Below are 18,708 nucleotides of genomic sequence, written 5' to 3'. Positions count from 1 at the left end.
TACCTCCACCATGTCCTCTATTCACAAAATTGTTCAAATCTATGCACAAAAACTTGCCATTTTATAAAGCAGAACAATCCAATGGCTAACACAAACAACGGCTTATGCAGGTGAAATCAAAGACAGGACAAGACAAAGATAATTAATATGCACAGAGGCTCCACAGAGGTTTAAATTACTAGTTCTAATTTGTCAATATAATGTCCATCATGTTCCCCATTCTTGTAAAAAAAAATAAATAAATAAAAATTCTGTCGATAATGAAAAATATTAAATTGATGTTGCTATAGCTCCTTTGGGTTTTACAGTACTTCTACTACATATACATAGAGAAAAACAGCAATTAATTGAAGATTAAGATAGGTCAAAAAACAAACAGGTAAAAGGGGGAGTTTCTTAAAATGTCAGGTCTTTTCCAAATAAAAACCAATCAGTGGACTTCCCTGGGACTTCACTGGGAGTGTTTAAGCCCTGCCTTCCTTGTATGAGCTGTGCAAAATGTATTTCCCACTTCCCTTTACCGGTAGTTTTTCAAGTCGGAGAGCCACCAGGAAATATGTCAAGAAGCCTTATTACAGATTCAGTGTGACTGAGAACATGAGCCATGACTAAGAAATCACACAGGACTTTAATGAAATATACCCTCTCTAACCCCACAGACATCAAGTATGGCAATGGCAGGCTGGGGCTGCTTGTTGGCTGCACTGTCTCTGGGTTTGGCTGTGACACACGGTAAGTACAGCTTATCACAGTATCACTGGCTTCACAGAGGTTCTGTTACTGGAAATATTTTCCAAAACTACAGTCTAGCTGCTTCACATCTGTTGTCCAATGGTTGATCTAAACAATTTGCTGACTTCGATGTTTTAGTTTCAATATTCTTTCGATCATCAACATGGCGTCTCACAAATATGGAAAATATACTACTGTCTTTTCCCCAAGTAGAGCTAAAAAGCTTAAACAGGTGCATCTGGGCCATTGTAAGGCAGAGATATAAACTAAGCAGGCAGAACATTATGATGACCTGTGCAATTTAATGCACTCCAAAACAGAAGTGAGCCTTGCAAGCCAAGGATTTGCAACTAAATATTAAATCTTATTCAGTTCAATCTAATCACCTGGGAAAAAACAAAAACAAAAAAAACAGACCTGTCAGTCACATATTCCAATAATTTTGCTCTGATGAAAAATGGGTGGATTCAAACAAAAGCTTCTATCTTCTAAGTTGTGTATCATATCCAGATGTAAATAGCTGGAAATAAAGCTAAAATGTTGATGTCTCGTCTCATATTCATCTTTTGATGTCAAACCCAAATAAATTCAGTCTATAGCAAAAATAAAGGAATTGGCCTAAATGTTCCAATACTTTTGGTGGGGAGTGTATTAAACATATTACCAAAATGTTTTTTAAATCATTGTTTGGCTTTAGGAATAACTTTTAGTTTGATGAACCACTGAAATCCCTAGTAACTTGGAGAATCCTGATTTCCCCACAATTACTCCAAGGGAAAACAAATTTCTCTGCAATGTATAATGGAACAAGGTTTCAAATCTGCCTTACATGACTGTAAAAGTGCATATGCGTATTACAAAACACTGCAGATAGAGAATGCAACAACCACACATAACAGAAGAAATCTATGTAAAGAGCCTTACTAAAAAAAACAAAAAAAACATCTGAATAAGTTTGACTATTTAATTTTTTTAAAGTTAATTCAGACAAATGAGCACTTAAGAGTCACGCTCTGTAATACTTACAAGGAGACACAAAAAACAAAATACAAAAACCAAGATTCCACCAATGAGATCAGATCAGATAAGGCGAGATCAGATAAGATGAAGCAAGGGATAATGGGCACAAATGTGCATTTGTAGTGAGCGGTCCTACTTTTTGGTTATTAAGTCTGTATTGACAAGGATTGTCAAGAACAGTACATGTGCACCATCCTCCCATTACGCAAATTTTATTTAACCAAATGTCCCAAAGCCATGAGTTGATACATAAGTACTGAAAAAAAGGCTGCCATTTTTTTCATATTTATCCACCTAAGCTAGCAAAACATAAATTTCAACAGGCAACTAACTTTAGGCTTTAAGCTGCTAAAATACATCATTATCTTCCCCTGAAAACACAGCTACCAAGCCACTGTGTAGAAGTTCAAAAGTTGTGGCTTTGTGAGAAGCGAAGAGCCACTAATTTAACAGATTTCAATGCTCCAAGCTTTGAATGCCACTCGATTCTTTCAAAGTGACTGCTCTGGAAAATAAAAAAGGTCAAAACACCAAATATGTAAATTGACTTTTATTTCTGCATCTCCAAAAAGTCCCCTACGTGAAACATGAGTGCAAAAGCTAATGGATTACTCAGTATGAAATTTAACAAAAGAATTTTGCATGGGAGGCTGAAGCTAGAGTAAAAACAGGTATAGTAGCTTAATGCAGCAAGGTCCCGTTTTCCTTTGATTTCCAACGCTGCACAACTTGCAGGCTTCACTTCAGTGCAGAGAGAACATTTCTGCCATTTTCTCAAATAGTAGACTGAGGAGGAGGAAAGCGACATATTCTAAACTCTCCTGTTAGAGCACTGAGGGGATATAAGGCATAAAAATAGCAAAAAAATAAAGCAAGCATGTTCTGAAAAGTCCACAATCTAACAACTTCTAACATTAACCATATATTCCTGTCTGTTCACTCCAGACTGATTCACTTTTCGTCATGTACAGCTTTGAGGGATAATTGAGGAGATGCCGCTCTAACTTTAATGCAGTTTCTCAATCCTGGTGCTCAATGACCATTGCTCTGCTTTCCAACAAACCCCGCACGCCCCACTGCGAATTACGTAGCTCAGGTGTGTACAGTAAATCAGAACCTGGAAGATACCAATTAACTTTGTCTTCCCCCGCTCTATCCTTATCCAGATGGTATGTCCCAGCTTCTGATTGACTGCACACACCTGTTGTAGGTAATGAGCAGTGGGTATTGCGGGGTTGCTTGGAAAACAAGTATAGTGGGGCGGGGGTCATATGAGGACCAGGAGTTTAGAACCACTGCGCTAATGTATGGTAACGTTAAAAGATAAGAAAGCCAAGCTGGGGCTGAGGTGTAGGTCCACGAAACAAGCAAACTGCCAACAGTCAGCTCTTACCTTGTGTTTCTTCTTTGACTTTTCCTGAGCAGAATCACGCACCGCCATAGTCAAACCCAGGACGCAGCTCGGTATTGTTCGGAAACTCACTTCTCCTTTGGGAACACAGGCGTTCGCAGCTGAAAACGTCAACCGTTTGAGCCAACGTTTGCAGCTACCTCGGCTAGCATAAAGCCCGGTTCCAGCACCGGACCCGCTTCTTGGTTTTTTACTTTTCCGAAATACCCTCAGTATTTGGCCCTTCTGCCTATTTTCGTTGAATTTATTGCTGCCGTTCTGTGTTTCATTTGCTCGTTCTCCCCCTTCGTCTTCCTTCCAGCATCTTCTTGGCTAATTACCGACGTATTTAACGTTAGCCCGCCACCTGAAGCCGGGCTCGTGATGCGTTCACGAGCGACCATGGAATCGGTTGAAATAAAATAAAATTAGCGGGATAAATAACTATGCAGTTATTTAAATATGACACACTATGTTTACATGATTAACATCTCCAAAATTTGCCAAGCTACAGAAATAAGGCTATATCAGTTTTTATCAGTTTTATTTAACATTTCAAATTTTGTCACTGGTTTATATAAAGCTGCGGCATCATAGCTCAAATAATAGTTTCATTCAAGTTATAAATGAAAATCTTACTATTCTAAGGCTTGTGTGAATGCAGCATTTCAGTGTCGGTGTGTCAATGCCACCAGGTGCTGTAAGAGTGGAAACATGAGAGAAACATCACAACAACTACAAGAAAGCATGAGAGATTAAAAAAAAAAGAAAACTGCAAATACAAGTTTTTTAACAATTACACAACAGTGAGGAAAATGTCCGCTGTCATTTCCCAGGGACTAGGCTAAATGTCTTGAAATTTCCTGTTGGGTTCAATTGTTGGCATAGTTGTTTGATTTTCCATTTTGAGCTTTGGTAAATGTATTTCCTCTATTTATCTAAATTACCTCATTGTTTGACTTGATAGTTTGGGATTTTTACCATAACTGTGCATTGCACTTTATCTCAAACGTTTTGGAGGAAGGACATTGTCCTCCATAAGGCTGAAAATAAATATTTTCAAGGACATCAGATGGGACACAAAAGTGTTGGCAGCCTTTTTAGTTAATGCATTTGATTATTATGAGTAGTATGCAGATGTATTTGTATGTCACATATTTTATACAAATCAATTTCATAATGACAACTTTTTTGTCTATAGATTTTTAAAACATAGAAAAACAGAACTACAGAAAAAGCTGACTGCAGCTGCTAATAATTCAGCACAAACCTCTAATCTCCTTGAACTCTCCATCCCTCTGAAATTAGTCGTTTAAGTATTTGTGCAAAATTTAAAGAGCTAAAACAGTAAGTTCTTTCTTTATGACTGGCTAATTGAAGTGCTTTCTACACCAGGAAAAAAAAATTGGTTCTTCCATGACTCAGAGCTCAAAGATATTTTACTTATTAACAGACAAATAAACAGGCCTGAATGATTAGATTGATAACTACTCGCACTGAATGACAAATCACTGGTTTCTCTTTTTCACTTCCAATTCTAGACCACAGTGGGGAGACAGACACCTACTACGTTAGTGCCGGCCACCTGTTTATACTGAGGTGCCTCATAGCTGACACTCAGTCAAATGTGACCTGGAGCAGAATGGGGAGGCACAATCTGAGCTTGCCTACTGGAGTAGAGGTCAGGGATGGGCTGCTGTGGTTTCTACCTGTGCAGGTTTCTCATAATGGAAGCTACATGTGTGAGAAAAGGTATGTAAACTCCTGTGTGAGTTGGTGGGTTTGACTGGTTGTGATAGAATTTTTGAATTAACTTTCAAACATCTAACAAGAAGATCAGCCCATAAATTAAAAGTTCATATCAAAGATTTTGAGAGGAGGCAATATTGCAGGTTGCTTAACACAAGATAGTTGCCTCAGATACAGTTTCATTATCTTTCACATTAGCCTTATTAACTGAAATTGGAAATAAAGTCATCGTTTTAAGAAAGAATGGCCATTGATGTTATTTGTTAGAAAAATATTAACAGATTCATACCAATGAAGCTGCTACAGAGATTATCATACTGATAACTCTGTTGTTGCAGAGTGTATTCGCATAGAACAAACAATGGGATCTTTCAAGTCAGTTACATTTCACAAGAAAGAAAGAAGGTAATTATCCATGGGTTTTATGATGTCATGGTAAATTATTTTAAGGGAAATCTGAAATGAACATGCAGTAGGCAACACATGGGGAAAAAAAGAGCTGCCAAGAACAAGTTTCCACGCACATTCAGAGTAACAGGTTAAACAAACCAGGGGTTGATTTACGAGGCCATCTCACCCTAATATAATTGATTTCAAGTTGTACATTAATATATCTGTGTGGGTTAAACAATATGATACAGTAAAGTAAGTCCAAGTTTTCCAAACTCCACCAAATATTGAACTGCTACTGTAACAACTTAACATGTAGGATTTTTTCTTTTTTAGTATTAGGATAAAAAAGAAAAAATCCTCTTAGATTTTAATCTCGAAGTATCTAAATTTCTCATTGGCCAAACATAAAACAAACAACAACCTCACACTCATACATTGTATTTTAAAAAGGGATCAGACAATTCTATCTCCCTTTCCCTTCACCCTGTATACCTCTGACTTCAGGTACAACTCAGAGTCCTGCCTCCTTCATAAGTTTTCTGATGACTTTGCAGTTGTTGGATGTATCCAGGGTGGAGACAATCAGTGGAGTATCAATCAGTGGTGGACAGTTTTGTTAACTGGTGTGAGCACAATCAAATCCAGCTCAACATCCACATAACAACGCAACACAATTTCCCTATGGGATCAATAAAGTTGTTTGAATCTTGAATTTCCTCTTCCTGCATCTCTCTCAGTGTTTATCTCCTTCTCTTAGGGACAAAACTGGATTATTGCAGATAACGTTTCAGGTGTCAGTATCCCCAGGAGAGTGTCCCAATCCATCTGAGACGGTGCCCATCCCTGAGGGAGTCAATGGAGGCCTTCCTTGCAAACAGACAGAGATCTTTGAACTAAATGTTAAAAAAGAGATTCAATGGATGAGGGTATAAGCAGTTCCATGATATTTATGCGCAGTTCTCTCTTGATGCATTTGTGATAATAATAATAATTCTACATTTAATCTATAATGTGCTTTTCATTTAAAAACAAATCACAAAGTGCTACAAGAAAAAGGCAGTATAAAACACATAAACAAGAACACTAAACAAGCAAGGAGCAGTTATTAAAGTTATTATTATTGTTGCGTTAGGATGGTCATTACACAAACTCCAGATCAGGCTACATTATACAATTCATTTTAAAAGATGTACCTTTAATTTTTCTTTGTGCTAACCACTCGCGCTAACCACTCGCCACACATACACATGACAAAGGAGAAACTAAAAGCAAAACAAAATAAAATAATAATCAAAATGATTCTTAAAGGAAGCTAATGTTGATGCAAATCTCATAGTCATACAGCTCCATTGTTGTTCAAATGCACATCACATCACACGCTTGCTTCTTGTTGGCTTCAAATGTCTTGTCTTTGTCTTGGGTTAGTTTTCTACAAATATTCAACTAATTGTGGTCTGTTTCTGTGTGTAGGACTGCCAACCAGTGCAGGCCATCAATGTGGATCACAAAGGCTTCCTGAGGCTGTCTGCAGTCTCAGAGAGGGATTCTGGGAAATACACCTGCCTGGTAAACATTAGTGTGGGTGGCAGGAAGTACACTGCTGCACGCAGCATGCAGCTGGCTATTACTGATGGTACGTAGGTCACTTGAACCACCAGACTAATTTGCTATTTTGTTTATTTCTAGTGATTTGTCATTTAACTTCCCAGATTTGACTAATTTTTGCAATTGTTTTTTTCTAATTTATATAGAGACTTCTTTAGTTATAATGGAACTCATTTATTATATATTCTCAGACACACTGCCCTAATTTAAAGATTATTGTATTAGAAGTTTATAAGATAAGAAATCGATAATATTAGATAAGAAAGAAGGCCATCTGCCTATCTATCTACAGCAAAGTCTTTCCATCTATCTATGTTTCAAACTGTTTTTGTCTCACTTCTTACAGATACAGTTGCTATAGAGGCTCATGTGGTGTCCCCTATCAATGAAGTGATTGTGGTTCAAGTGGGTAAGTAACACTGTGACAAGTTCTAACCATTTCCACAGTGAGTTGACCCTGTGTGACTGAAGTTGAAACGGGAACTAAAAAAAAGAAAGTATGGCTTGTAACTTTCATTACGTGACTGAGAAATAAGATAATGTCAAGGGATGAATCCAAATCAAAAATCCTAACGGCCTTTTTGTTTTTTTTTTGTTTAAACAACCCCAGAGTTTAGTGTGCTGTAAAAGTGTGTGTGTGTGTGTGTGTGTGTGTGTGTGTGTGTGTGTGTGTGTGTGTGTGTGTGTGTATATATATATATATATATTACTTAAGTCACATGATATTATTTTATTCCTTATTATCAAAATAATATGGGGCGGCTGTAGCTCAGTTGGTAAAGGCAGTCATCCACGGACCACGGGTTGAGTGGATCGATCCCCAGCCCTAGCTAAAGGTCAAAGTGTCCCTGGGCAAGACATTGAACCTCAATAGCCCATTCCCCAACCCAGCTGTGCAGTGCCGGTCCAAGCGCAGTAGAAATTGGGGAGGGTTACGTCAGGAAGGGCATCCGGCGTAAAAACTGTGCCAAATCAACATCAATGCGGACAATGATCCGCTGTGGCGACCCTGAACTCACGGGATAAGCCAAAAGGACAAAAAAACAAACAAACAAACAAAATAATAATAATCCTATTATGTTATTACAGTATTACTGTTTACCTTGTCAGAAAAGGTTACCCCCACCCCGTATTCTTGTTAATACAAAGATATTACCCCAGGTTAATTCTGAAAACAAAAAAATCCTTTTTTGAAATATGCGTTTATCTATTGATTGATTACTAATGACTGTAAATTTCCAATTTGTTTTTGCTTGTTTTGTTTGTTTTTCAATAATTTATATTTTAAATTTCCTAATGACCAGGGATGCCAGTGGAGGTGAAGTGTTTAGTGCTCATAGGAGTCAGTGAGGACCCAGAAATTATCATACACTGGACTTTTGATGGAACCTTTGCTGAAGATCTTGAGGGAATCACTGTGTCATTGAAATAGTAAGTTCCTGCATGTGGTCATGCTGTTAAACACAAGTTAAACAGACAGAAAGGTTTTGGAAAAAAGTATTCAAACTCTGAAGTTGACTTATCATACTATACATGCACTGTCATAAGCTGAAAGGCAGTAAACACCATTTGTCAGCCACTTGATGTTTGAGCCAAAAACACAAGGCCAGAAATTATGAAGGTTAAAGTATTTAGAGAATTATTTAAAATAACTCTAAACTGTAAACATATTCGAAATATCTACAATTCTAATATATTGAACACAGCAGAACAAAACCAGTCATGCTGACTGATACATTGTTTGATGGACTGATTGATTGACTGGTCCTGTCCTTTTCAGTTTTCACGACAGAGGAAGGGTGTATGGTCTGTCCACTCTGTCCATCTCTAAAGTTCTACATCAGTTCCTGGAGATCCCCATTAGTTGCAATGTAGAGAGCCCACTTGGAAAAAAAACGGGTTCCGTGTGGCTTCAGGAAGGTATTTTCTTCTCCCTCTTTTTTAAAACTAATTTATTCATGGGAAAATAGTTTTTTCTACTTTTCAGCTTGGGACTGCTTGGGTTTGCCCTCTTATTTCCAACCTGTTTGATGTGGAAGAATGTAGCTGGCCTGCACAGAGCTGTGACCTCTCGCAATCAGGCTCCAAAATCTAGTGAAAAGTCTGAAGCCAGTAGAAGCTGGTATAAAGACAGTAGTTGAAGCACAAAAATAGACAAACAAAAACGCTATTTTCTAAATGTATTGACTGCTTTCTACACAGTTTGCTTTCTATCAAAAGGGTACATGGCAGGTACACGTGGGCACCGAACATTTGTTGGACTCATGTTGTTTACATTCACTCTGAAACCACACAAGTCTGCTTCCACCTCTCTCCAGCTCAGCAGATCAGCGTGGCCGTCTGTGTCTCTGCGTTCTTGGCTCTGGTGGTCCTGTGTGTGGCCTTCCTCTTCTTTAAAGTCGATCTGGTGCTGGCTTACAGGAAATTGCTCATCCATTTTTCCAAACACCAAGGTCAGTGTTTTATGCTACAGTATGTGTATAAACTTTTCTGTGAAACGCAGACCCAGCACTGGAACCTACCATGAACTCTCGTTTGCTTTATGTGGCCACAACAACTGAACTAAAATTAGGTTGAGAGTTTGGCTAATTGTCAAATAGCTGACAACACAAAAGAGCCGATTCCAAATAAAGAATAACCGGTATTTGAACAGATGGATGAAAATAGTGTATGTGAATAATTTAAAAGGTTCAGAGACAATGCTGTCTTGTCTACAGCGCATGATGGGAAGCTTTATGATGGCTTTGTGAGCTTCCTCCATCCCAACAACCTGACGTCAGCAGAGACAGCGAGCTTTGCCCTGCAGGTCCTTTCTGAGGAGCTGGAGAGAAAACATGGCTACTCCTTGTACATCAGAGGACGGGACGACTGCCCTGGAGAAGGTCAGGAACAGACTCAAATTTAAAATTCTGTGCAAACACAGTCTACGTTTAGTATTTCCTCACCATAACATATCCTTGTGGTCTAAATTCTAATTAAATATTCACAAAGCAGTTTATTTTTTTGCCTCTTCCTCGTCTTCTTCATGTTGACTGCTAAGCATCATACATTGGTAGTGTTATTTTACTGCTCAAAAGAAAAATATTGTCCAGTACCAAAGTATCAAATAAGCAAGGCAGCATTGGGAACACATTTTTGAATTTGAGATGCACCAGCAGCAGAGCTTTGACTCCCTGGTTACATACATGAAGTGGCAGGTTGCAGAAATAAAGAGTTACCCAAGCAATGCTGTGCCGTTTCCTGTGTTTGATCTCTTACAGCGGTGCATGATGCCATTGCTGCTACAGTACATCAGTGCCGCAGACTGATAATCATCATACTGTCATCTGAGGAAAAACACACTACCGCCAATGACAAAGCAGACAAAGTGTCGCCAATGTGTGAAAACCAAATTCAGCTGTGCTATGAGCAGAGAGTTGGCATTCATGACGCTTTAACCCATGATGACCCTCGAGTGATTCTGCTGGAAATCGGTAAGGGTACACTGCTGTGCTTCAGACAGACTTTGCTGTAGATATTAGTTGGAAAATAAACCAAAATAACAGCAAACTGTAATTGCTTTGATATAGGGAGGCACTTCTATAAGAATATACTGTACCTACATCCCCTCCAATGTATTGGAACAGTGAGACCAATTCCTTTATTTTTGCTGTAGACAGTGGAGGTAATGCCATGGCTTGGGCTTCCATGGCTTCTTCTGGGACGGGCTCATTAATCTTCATTGAGAATGTAACAAATGATGGCAGCAGCAAAATGAACTCTGATCTCTACAGAAACATTTTGTCTGCCAATTTAGAGAAAGATGCAACCAAACTGATGTGAGATCCTTGATCATGCAGCAAGATAATGAACCAAACACACAGCCAAAACCTCCAGACTTCAACCATGTAGAACATGCATTTACCTGCTGAAGGGGAGAATGAAGGGACCAACTGAAACAACAACTGAAAGAGGATGCAGTGAGCCTAGAAAAGCATCACAAAAGAAGAATGCAAATGTTTGGTGATGTCAATGGGTCACAGGCTTGATGCAGTTATTTCAAACAAACGATTTGCTTTTTCCTAGAAACTGGCTTGAAAAAAAATCTACTGTAGATAATAGTAACAATAGTAACGATAGGTTGGCAACAGCTTAGAGCCAAGAAACTGCCAAGAAAGTGCCTCTGGTCTTTATGCTAAGCTAAGATGTGCTAATCATCTGCTTGTGGTCGCTTCTGATTTACTGCACGTGTTGAGGGGCCAACTGCTCTGAAAAGTGAACCTGAGAACCATGCTTTAATTGTCTCACTACTATTTTAATAGACTGACAAACTGACAGTACCTTTATTCCACCAGATGGCCCGGTGGATTACAGCCGCCTGCCAGAATCTCTTTGCTACATCAAGAGGAGACAAGGAGCTTTGAATTGGAAGACAGACTCTTTGGGAACTCACAAATTTGTCAGATTGTGCGCAAACAGAAACTTCTGGAAAAAATTGAGGTACCACATGCCGTCAGTGCCTGCAAGACGACGCCAGACTATTATTTAAACCAAGTTTGAGCCAAACTTGAATCTCAAGTTTATGTCTTTGGTACAAAAGGACCATTAGGCCTGTTTCCTGGAAACACTTATTGTTGGCAAGTGAAAATCAGATGGAAACCTTAACCATTCTTCAAATATTGTAAACAAATAAGGACGTTTACGCGTTTGAAGATTGCATAATCTATGTGACTGGGATCACATTGGAAAAACATCTGAAGGATTTTTATCTCAGATCCAAACAGGAATTCAGATGACGGAGCTTTGTTACGCAGATTACAGAGTTTCATCTTTGACTCTTTTCTTCTTGATATTCAGAGGAAAATTACCCAACGAGCAGGTTTGCCAGCATCATTTTCTATTTAGGTCGTTTATGCATTGGTATTATTTATATTTTCTTTTTTGTTAATTTTAATGTTTCTATTGGTATTATTTATATTTTCTTTTTTGTTAATTTTAATGTTTCTATTGGTATTATTTATATTTTCTTTTTTGTTGATTTTAGTGTTCCTATTTATTTTCCACACTTGTTTCAGAAATTTGTGGAAATGTATGTAATTAGATAACGATAAGAATGAAATGTGAAGCACAGAAAAACACACAGTCATGGTGCAGAACGACCTTGATCAAGACCTGTAGGACTCTCAGTGCAGTTTCATACTGCATTGGAGTGTTCTACCAGCAACTTCTGATTTAACCTCATTTCTGTTCTGAAACCTTCGCTAAAAAGATTGTGACTACATGTTCTCTCACTGATAATCATGTGGCTGTGCGACTGACTGTGTTGTCAGTCTCTGTTTTCATTTTACACGATGGTTAAGCAGCTATCACAGCCACAGTGGTTTAATTCTCACTTCCTGGCCTCATTGTGTTTACATCCACCTGAAAACCCCCATGATCAGCATAACACAAACTTTCACACCCCCTCTGCACCCACACACCTTTAAATCAACAATGTAATCGTTCCACTGATCACACTGCGAATATTTAATCAGTCTTTTAGTGGAAGTGTCTCATGCACTGTCAACATGAGCAAGATCTGTGAATGAAATAATGGTGATTCAGTTACTTTCAGTCCGGATACACCCCCATCAGTGCCACTCAGTTTCTACTACCCTAACCCTAAACAAAGGATTACTGCCTTGTCACTACTGCTTCAGTGTCACTGAAACTGATGGTCATGGATCCACATTTGATAGTTGGCTTTGAAATTAAAGAAATTAAATTTCTTGTCCTTCACCTCTCAACGGTACTTCTGTAAGCATTCATCCTGTTGGCAGTGTAATATTTGGTTTCTCAGAATTTCACAGTGAAACAGCCACATTTCTTGTTAAAGGGAGGTTGTTCACTCTACAGCAGTGTAATCCTTTATCTCTGTTTCTGGTAAAAAAAAAAAACATTGTGTGCTAAGACTTGTCTGATTAAAGCTTCCAGCAAAGCAAACAATCTAACATTCTTTCCAACTGCTCATCTTAAGTTATAAGTTCAAATAAAACAAATATATGCAGGCGTGTGGAGACTTAGTACTAAAGTACTAGAATAACAAAAGAGTGGTGGTGCTAAAAACTTATTTTAAGCACCATTCAGATAATAAACACCATTAATGCTTTTGCTATTTTAAAGACATATCAAAGCACACAATTTAATCATATGGCACATCCTACTACTTTTTAAGATTACATTATGAAGTACTGTCTTTTTCTATTACTATTGTACCACAGACAACTTCTACCTAATGCTGAGCACAGTGTGTCCTGCCCTTAAACTAAGCAAACTGGCCATGTACCAGCATAAAAAAAAATCCACCTGAAGTGCAAAAGAAGCTGCAAGGGACATAGACCTTGACAAACTTGCTCTTTTGATTAACTTTTCTGATATATATAAAAGTCTTCTTCTTTTCCTTTCGGCTGTTGCCTTTCGGGTGTCACCACAGCGAATCATGTGCCTCCATCTAACCCTATCCTCTGCATCCTCTTCACTCACACCAACTAACTTCATATCCTCTCTCACTACATCCATAAATCTCCTCGTTGGTCTTCCTCTAGACCTCCTGCCTGGCAGCTCCAACCTCAGCATCCTTCTACCGATATATTCACAGTTTCTCCTCTGAACATGTCCAAACCACCTCAATCTGGCCTCTCTGACTTTATCTCCAAAACATCTAACATGATCTGTCCCTCTGATGTCCTCATTCCTGATCCTGTCCATCCTCGTCACTCCCAAAGAGAACCTCAACATCTTAAGCTCTGCTACCTCCAGCTTTGTCTCCTGTCTTTTCTTCAGTGCCACTGTCTCTAAGCCGAACATCTCTGATCTCACCACCGTCTTGAACACCTTTCCTTTCATCCTCGCTGATACTCTTATCACGCCTTACACTTTTCTCCACCCGTTCCAACCTGCTTGCACTCGCCTCTTCACCTCTTTTCCACACTGTTGCTCTGAACCGTTAACCCCAAGTACTTAAAAGTCCTGCACTTTCTTCACCTCTTCTCCCTGTAACCTCACCGTTCCACCTGGGTCCCTCTCATTCAAACATGTATTCTGTCTTGCTACAGCTAACCTTCATTCCTCTGATTTCCAGAACAGACCAGCACTCTAGATTTTCCTCCACCTGCTCAGTGCTCCAACTACAAATCACAATGTCATCTGCAAACATCATAGTCCACAGAGATTCCTGTGTAACCTCATCTGTCAGCCTGTCCATCACCAGAGCAAACAAGAAGGGGCTTAGAGCCGACCCTTGATGCAGACCCACCTCCACCTTGAACTCCTGTCACACCTACAGCCCACCTCACCACTGTCTTACAGCTCTCATACATGTCCTGCACCACTCTAACGTACTTCTCTGCCACTCCAGACGTCCTCATACAATACCACAGCTCCTCTCTCTGCACCCTGTCATATCCTTTCTCGAAATCTACGAAGACACAATGCAACTCCCTATGACCTTCTCCATCAGCATCCTCAAAGCAAATACTGCATCTGTTGGACTCTTTCTAGGCATTAAATCATATTGCTTTTCACAAATGTTCACCTCTGCCCTTAGCCGAGCTTCGACTACTCTTTCCCACAACTTCATTGTTTGGCTCATCAGCTTTATTCCTCCTCTGTTGCCATAGCTCTGCACATCTCCCTTCTCCTCCATTCCTCAGCATCGTCTCACTCTCCAAGATCTTGTTAAACAAACTAGTCAGAAACTCTACTGCCACCTCTCCTAGATACTTCCATACCTCCACAGGTATGTCATCAGGACCAACTGCCTTTCCACTCTTCATCCTCTTCAACGTCCTCCTCACTTCACTCTTAATAATCTTTGCTACTTCCTGCTCCACAACAGTCACCGCTTCTACTCTTCGTTCCCTTTTATTTTCTTCATTTATCAACTCTTCAAAGTTCTCCTTCCATCTTCCCATCACACTCCTGGCCCCTGTCAATACATTTCCATCTTTATCTTTAATCACACTAACCTGCTGCACATCCTTCCCATCACTCTCTCTTTGTCTGGCCAACCTGTACAAATCCACCTCTCCCTCTTTAGTGTCCAACCTAACATACAAGTCCTCGTATGCTCTTTGTTTGGCCTTTGCCACCTCTACCTTCACCTTACGCTGTATCTCCCTGTACTCCTGTCTACTCTCTTCAGTCCTCTGTGTCCCACTTCTTCTTAGCCAATCTCTTTCTCTGTATACACTCATGAACTTCCTTGTTCCACCACCAAGTCTCCTTGTCCACTTTCCTCTTTCTAGATGACACAGAGTACCCTCCTACCTGTTTCCTTGATCACATTAGCTGTAGTGGTCCAGTCATCTGGAAGCACTTCCTGACCACCCAGAGTCTGTCTCAACTCCTTCCTGAAAACTACAAAACTTTCTTCCTTTCTCAACTGCCACCACTTCGTCCTCTGCTCTGCCTTTGTCCTCTTCATTTTCCACACCAGTCATTTTACACATCACCATCCTGTGTTGTCTGGCTACACTCTCCCCTACCAATACTTTACAGTCACTGATCTCTTTCAGATTTTACCTCCGGTCTTATATGTCACCCTATGTTCCTGCCTCTTCTGGAAGAAAGTGTTCACTACAGCCATTTCCAACCTCTTTGCAGAGTCTAGCACCATCTGTCCTTCTGCGTTCCTGTCCTGAAGACCAAACCTGCCCATCACATTCTCATCACCTATGTTTCCTTCACCTACATGTCCATTAAAAACTGCACCAATCACCACTCTGTCACCTCCTTCTCTTCTAACTCACATCCTACCTGTGGGGCATAATCACTAGCAACATTGAACATCACACCTTCAACTTCCAGCTTCAGACTCATTAACCTGTCTGATACTGTTCCTCACAAACTCCTCTTTCAGGATAACTCCTACTCCATTTCTCTTCCCATCTGACCCATGGCAGAACAACTTGAACCCTGATCCTAAGCTTCTAGCCTTGCTACCTTTCCACCTGGTCTCCTGGACACACCGTATATCCACCTTCCTACTCTGCATCATGTCAAAAATTAAACACGCAATCATAGCTTTCAATGACTTATATAAGCATTTGTACAGCCTTAAACAAATAGACCGTGCCCAACTCATACTTGCTAGTCGCCTCAGATGTTGCCCATTTTAAATTTGATCCTTTTGAAATGAATTAGATAACTTTAACAAAAAAAAAAAATTATAAAGGCTGAAACTGTAGTTCTTTTTGTTTTCTCTTCTCGCAACACAATACCTTTGAACAAAATGACATGTTTTTTATAGACGTTGTTGTAAAACCTTTGTTGATTTGAATTCATGGGTGTGGGATGGGGGGGGGGGGGGGGGGGTAAAGTGTACTGTGGGGCGGCAGTGGTGCAGTTGCTAGGGTGCCGCCTATGTAACATAGGGTTGGACGTTCGCGCCTCGCTCTTCCCAACAACATGTCTAAGGGGCAAGACACTGAACCCTCAACAACCCATTTCTCCATCCCCAGCCGCACAGTGTCAGTTCCAAGCCCAGTAGAAATTGGGGAGGGTTGCATCAGGAAAGGCATCAGGTGTTTGGGTTCTTTTTTTTGTTTGTTTGTTTGTTTTTGTTTTTTTAAAGCTGTGCCAAATCAACATCTCAACATGTCGCTGTGGCGATCCTGAATGTGCTGAAAAGAGAAAAAAAAAGGGAAAAAAAAAAGTTGTTCACTGTTCTGTGAAACCATATTTTATTGATGAATAATTAAATATATTCTGAAACAAGCATTAATAAAATAATTATATAGTGTAAAGGTAAGTGTTATAAATCACTTATTTATATATTCAAGTCATTTGCAGGCATTTTAATGTTGCTTCTCTCTGCAACCACAAGAGGTCTCAACATGACAGTGTTTTACTGTAAATGTCACCACAAGATAAACTATGAGATACCTTCAGCAGAGTGAGTTAGTGGTTTGAAAAATTAACCTATCAGAACAGAGCTGGACATTATACAGCTACTAAGAATATGCACAATCATAAAATAAATCCACCAGTGATCTTTAAAAATGTTCTGTGTTATATGTCTGAATGGTGTGAATCATACAAACAACAGGATCAATGTTGCTCTCTCCTCCCAGTTATTGCTCAACAGATTGGGCCACTATCTAGCTTTCAAAATATCCCTAAAAAGGAAATTGCAACATGTGCTGAAATTTTCACAGAAGAGAAAGTCAAATCTGGGAAGGACACGTCTGAGCTTAGATTTGAGTATTTTTAAAAAAATAAAAAATAAATCCCACAGGATTTTATGTTATCTGAAGAGGCTTTTGTCTTTACAGAACATCATCAGACTGGTAAGTTTTGATCTGGACAATTTTAACTACAGCTGGTTTCATTCAAGTTTTAAGGGGGGGGGGGGGTCACAAATATTAGCATTACATTACAGGTCCCATTTCTACATGATATTTCTGCAGCATAACAACTGTTACCCTAGTTATCAAGAACCAAATTGCCTTAGGTTTCAGGTGTGTTTTTTAGGGGATTGAATAGATATTATTTAAAGATTGTTCTACAATATTATTAAAACTTATATTATATTAAATATAAATTATATTATATTAAATATTATTATTAATATTAGATTTATCTACAATATTAGAAAAATGTGTTAAGCTGGATCTGTGGTGAGGACAGAATCAGAAGTTGATGCTAACAGTGGCTCAGGTGAACCACCTTTGTGCAATGAAGGAGCTGTGTCAGCTCCAAGTCTCACGTTGCCCTGGGCTCAATATCTCATTGCAAACTCAAATTAAATTGTGTATAAGAAAATCCTATAAAATGAGCAGCATAAAGAATGATTTTTCCATACTGTAAAAGCAGCCTTAGTGCAGTTCCTCTTACAGTTAGCAAAACTGCATGATGGCTGGGGTTTGGAAAATGTGCACAACTCGTGACAATGGTAAACGGTGAAATACAAAGAGAGAACAAGTTCATTATGTGACATAATTTAATGTGTGAAAAAAGTGTTTAATAGCAGTGCTAATATTTCTATTTTACTATTTTTATATTTCTTTAGAAATATAAAAAAAATTAACATTTTCAGGTAATGTTAGAATATACAGTTTAAGTAAATTTGACTTGGAGTAAATTTGATTGTGTCTTTTAAAAAGGTGTGTTTGATTCTTCAAGCATCAGTATTCAATTAATCAGTACCAATTAAGCAAATAGAAATTTGCATTTACAGTTACCTGGCAGGGTTTAAACATGCTCTATTACAGCATCCCTACGAAACACAATGCGTCATTAGCATAATTGCACAAACTGACGGAAAACAACAATTTTGATGGGGGGGAAAAAAAAAAACCTTTGTTCTATGAGAGAAGAAAGAACTGAGGAATCACTAGTGAGTTGGGGTGTTTGTTGCAAGTTGTAGCTGTGCATGTAGTTCACGTTTTGCACAGTGCATCCTGTTTGAATTAGTGCCATTTATCAGGGGGATTGAAGTTGATGGGAACTGAGTCATAGCTGAAAGAATGCATGTGTATCCTGGGGATTCCTCTATCTAGTGGGCAAGTCCAGGTGTGCTTTCACCTCTCTGAATAATCCCACGGTGACTCTAGAAGAACAATATTTGGCTGAGATTAATATTAAATTGATATGAAGTATTTTACTTCATGTTTTTGGCTTTAGATCCTTTTTGTAACATTTACTTGGTGTTTAACTATGGGATTTGTAACGGGGTCAACAGCTACTCAAGCTCCAACGCCAACATGTCTGTAAGGGACAGACAGGCTACGCCTTGGTTCCGGCTCCAGACTCCCCTTTTTTACACTGTCAGATTCAATTCACAACAAAGTCATCTCAGG

At 39.1% G+C, this 18,708-nt stretch overlaps 2 protein-coding genes across 4 annotated transcripts in view; both read left to right on the top strand.

Moving 5' to 3' along the window:
* The window catches only part of LOC137133452 (uncharacterized), a 74,599-nt gene that overhangs the window by 23,742 nt on the left and 32,149 nt on the right, over positions 1-18,708 (top strand). The window lies entirely within an intron of this gene.
* Positions 506-16,192, top strand: LOC137133417 (interleukin-1 receptor type 1-like). Of its 3 annotated transcripts, none has more exons than XM_067517029.1 (11): positions 506-732; positions 4,684-4,894; positions 6,042-6,210; positions 6,755-6,917; positions 7,236-7,298; positions 8,194-8,320; positions 8,670-8,809; positions 9,208-9,342; positions 9,607-9,771; positions 10,150-10,362; positions 11,224-16,192. In XM_067517029.1, the coding sequence occupies exons 1-11, from the start codon at positions 669-671 to the stop codon at positions 11,415-11,417; spliced, it is 1,644 nt and encodes a 547-aa protein (XP_067373130.1). In that variant the 5' UTR covers positions 506-668; the 3' UTR covers positions 11,418-16,192. The 3 variants fall into 3 exon arrangements, with proteins under 3 accessions (XP_067373130.1, XP_067373131.1, XP_067373132.1); XM_067517030.1 differs by having other exon boundaries at positions 507-732; positions 4,367-4,894; XM_067517031.1 differs by lacking the exon at positions 506-732 and adding an exon at positions 4,472-4,489.

Source organism: Channa argus, chromosome 9, assembly GCF_033026475.1.
Source record: "Channa argus isolate prfri chromosome 9, Channa argus male v1.0, whole genome shotgun sequence".
NCBI classification, from domain to species: domain Eukaryota; kingdom Metazoa; phylum Chordata; class Actinopteri; order Anabantiformes; family Channidae; genus Channa; species Channa argus.
Note: the sequence above shows the minus strand (reverse complement) of the source record. Positions and strands in the feature narration are given on the sequence as shown.

Excerpts from the sequence above, each read along its gene's own strand:
- LOC137133417 (XM_067517029.1), top strand. The coding sequence starts at position 669 with ATGGCAATGGCAGGCTGGGGCTGCTTGTTGGCTGCACTGTCTCTGGGT. Across the intron at positions 6,211-6,754 it reads AAGAGATTCAATGGATGAGG|GACTGCCAACCAGTGCAGGC; the intron begins GTATAAGCAGTT and ends TTCTGTGTGTAG. Across the intron at positions 8,321-8,669 it reads ATCACTGTGTCATTGAAATA|TTTTCACGACAGAGGAAGGG; the intron begins GTAAGTTCCTGC and ends TGTCCTTTTCAG.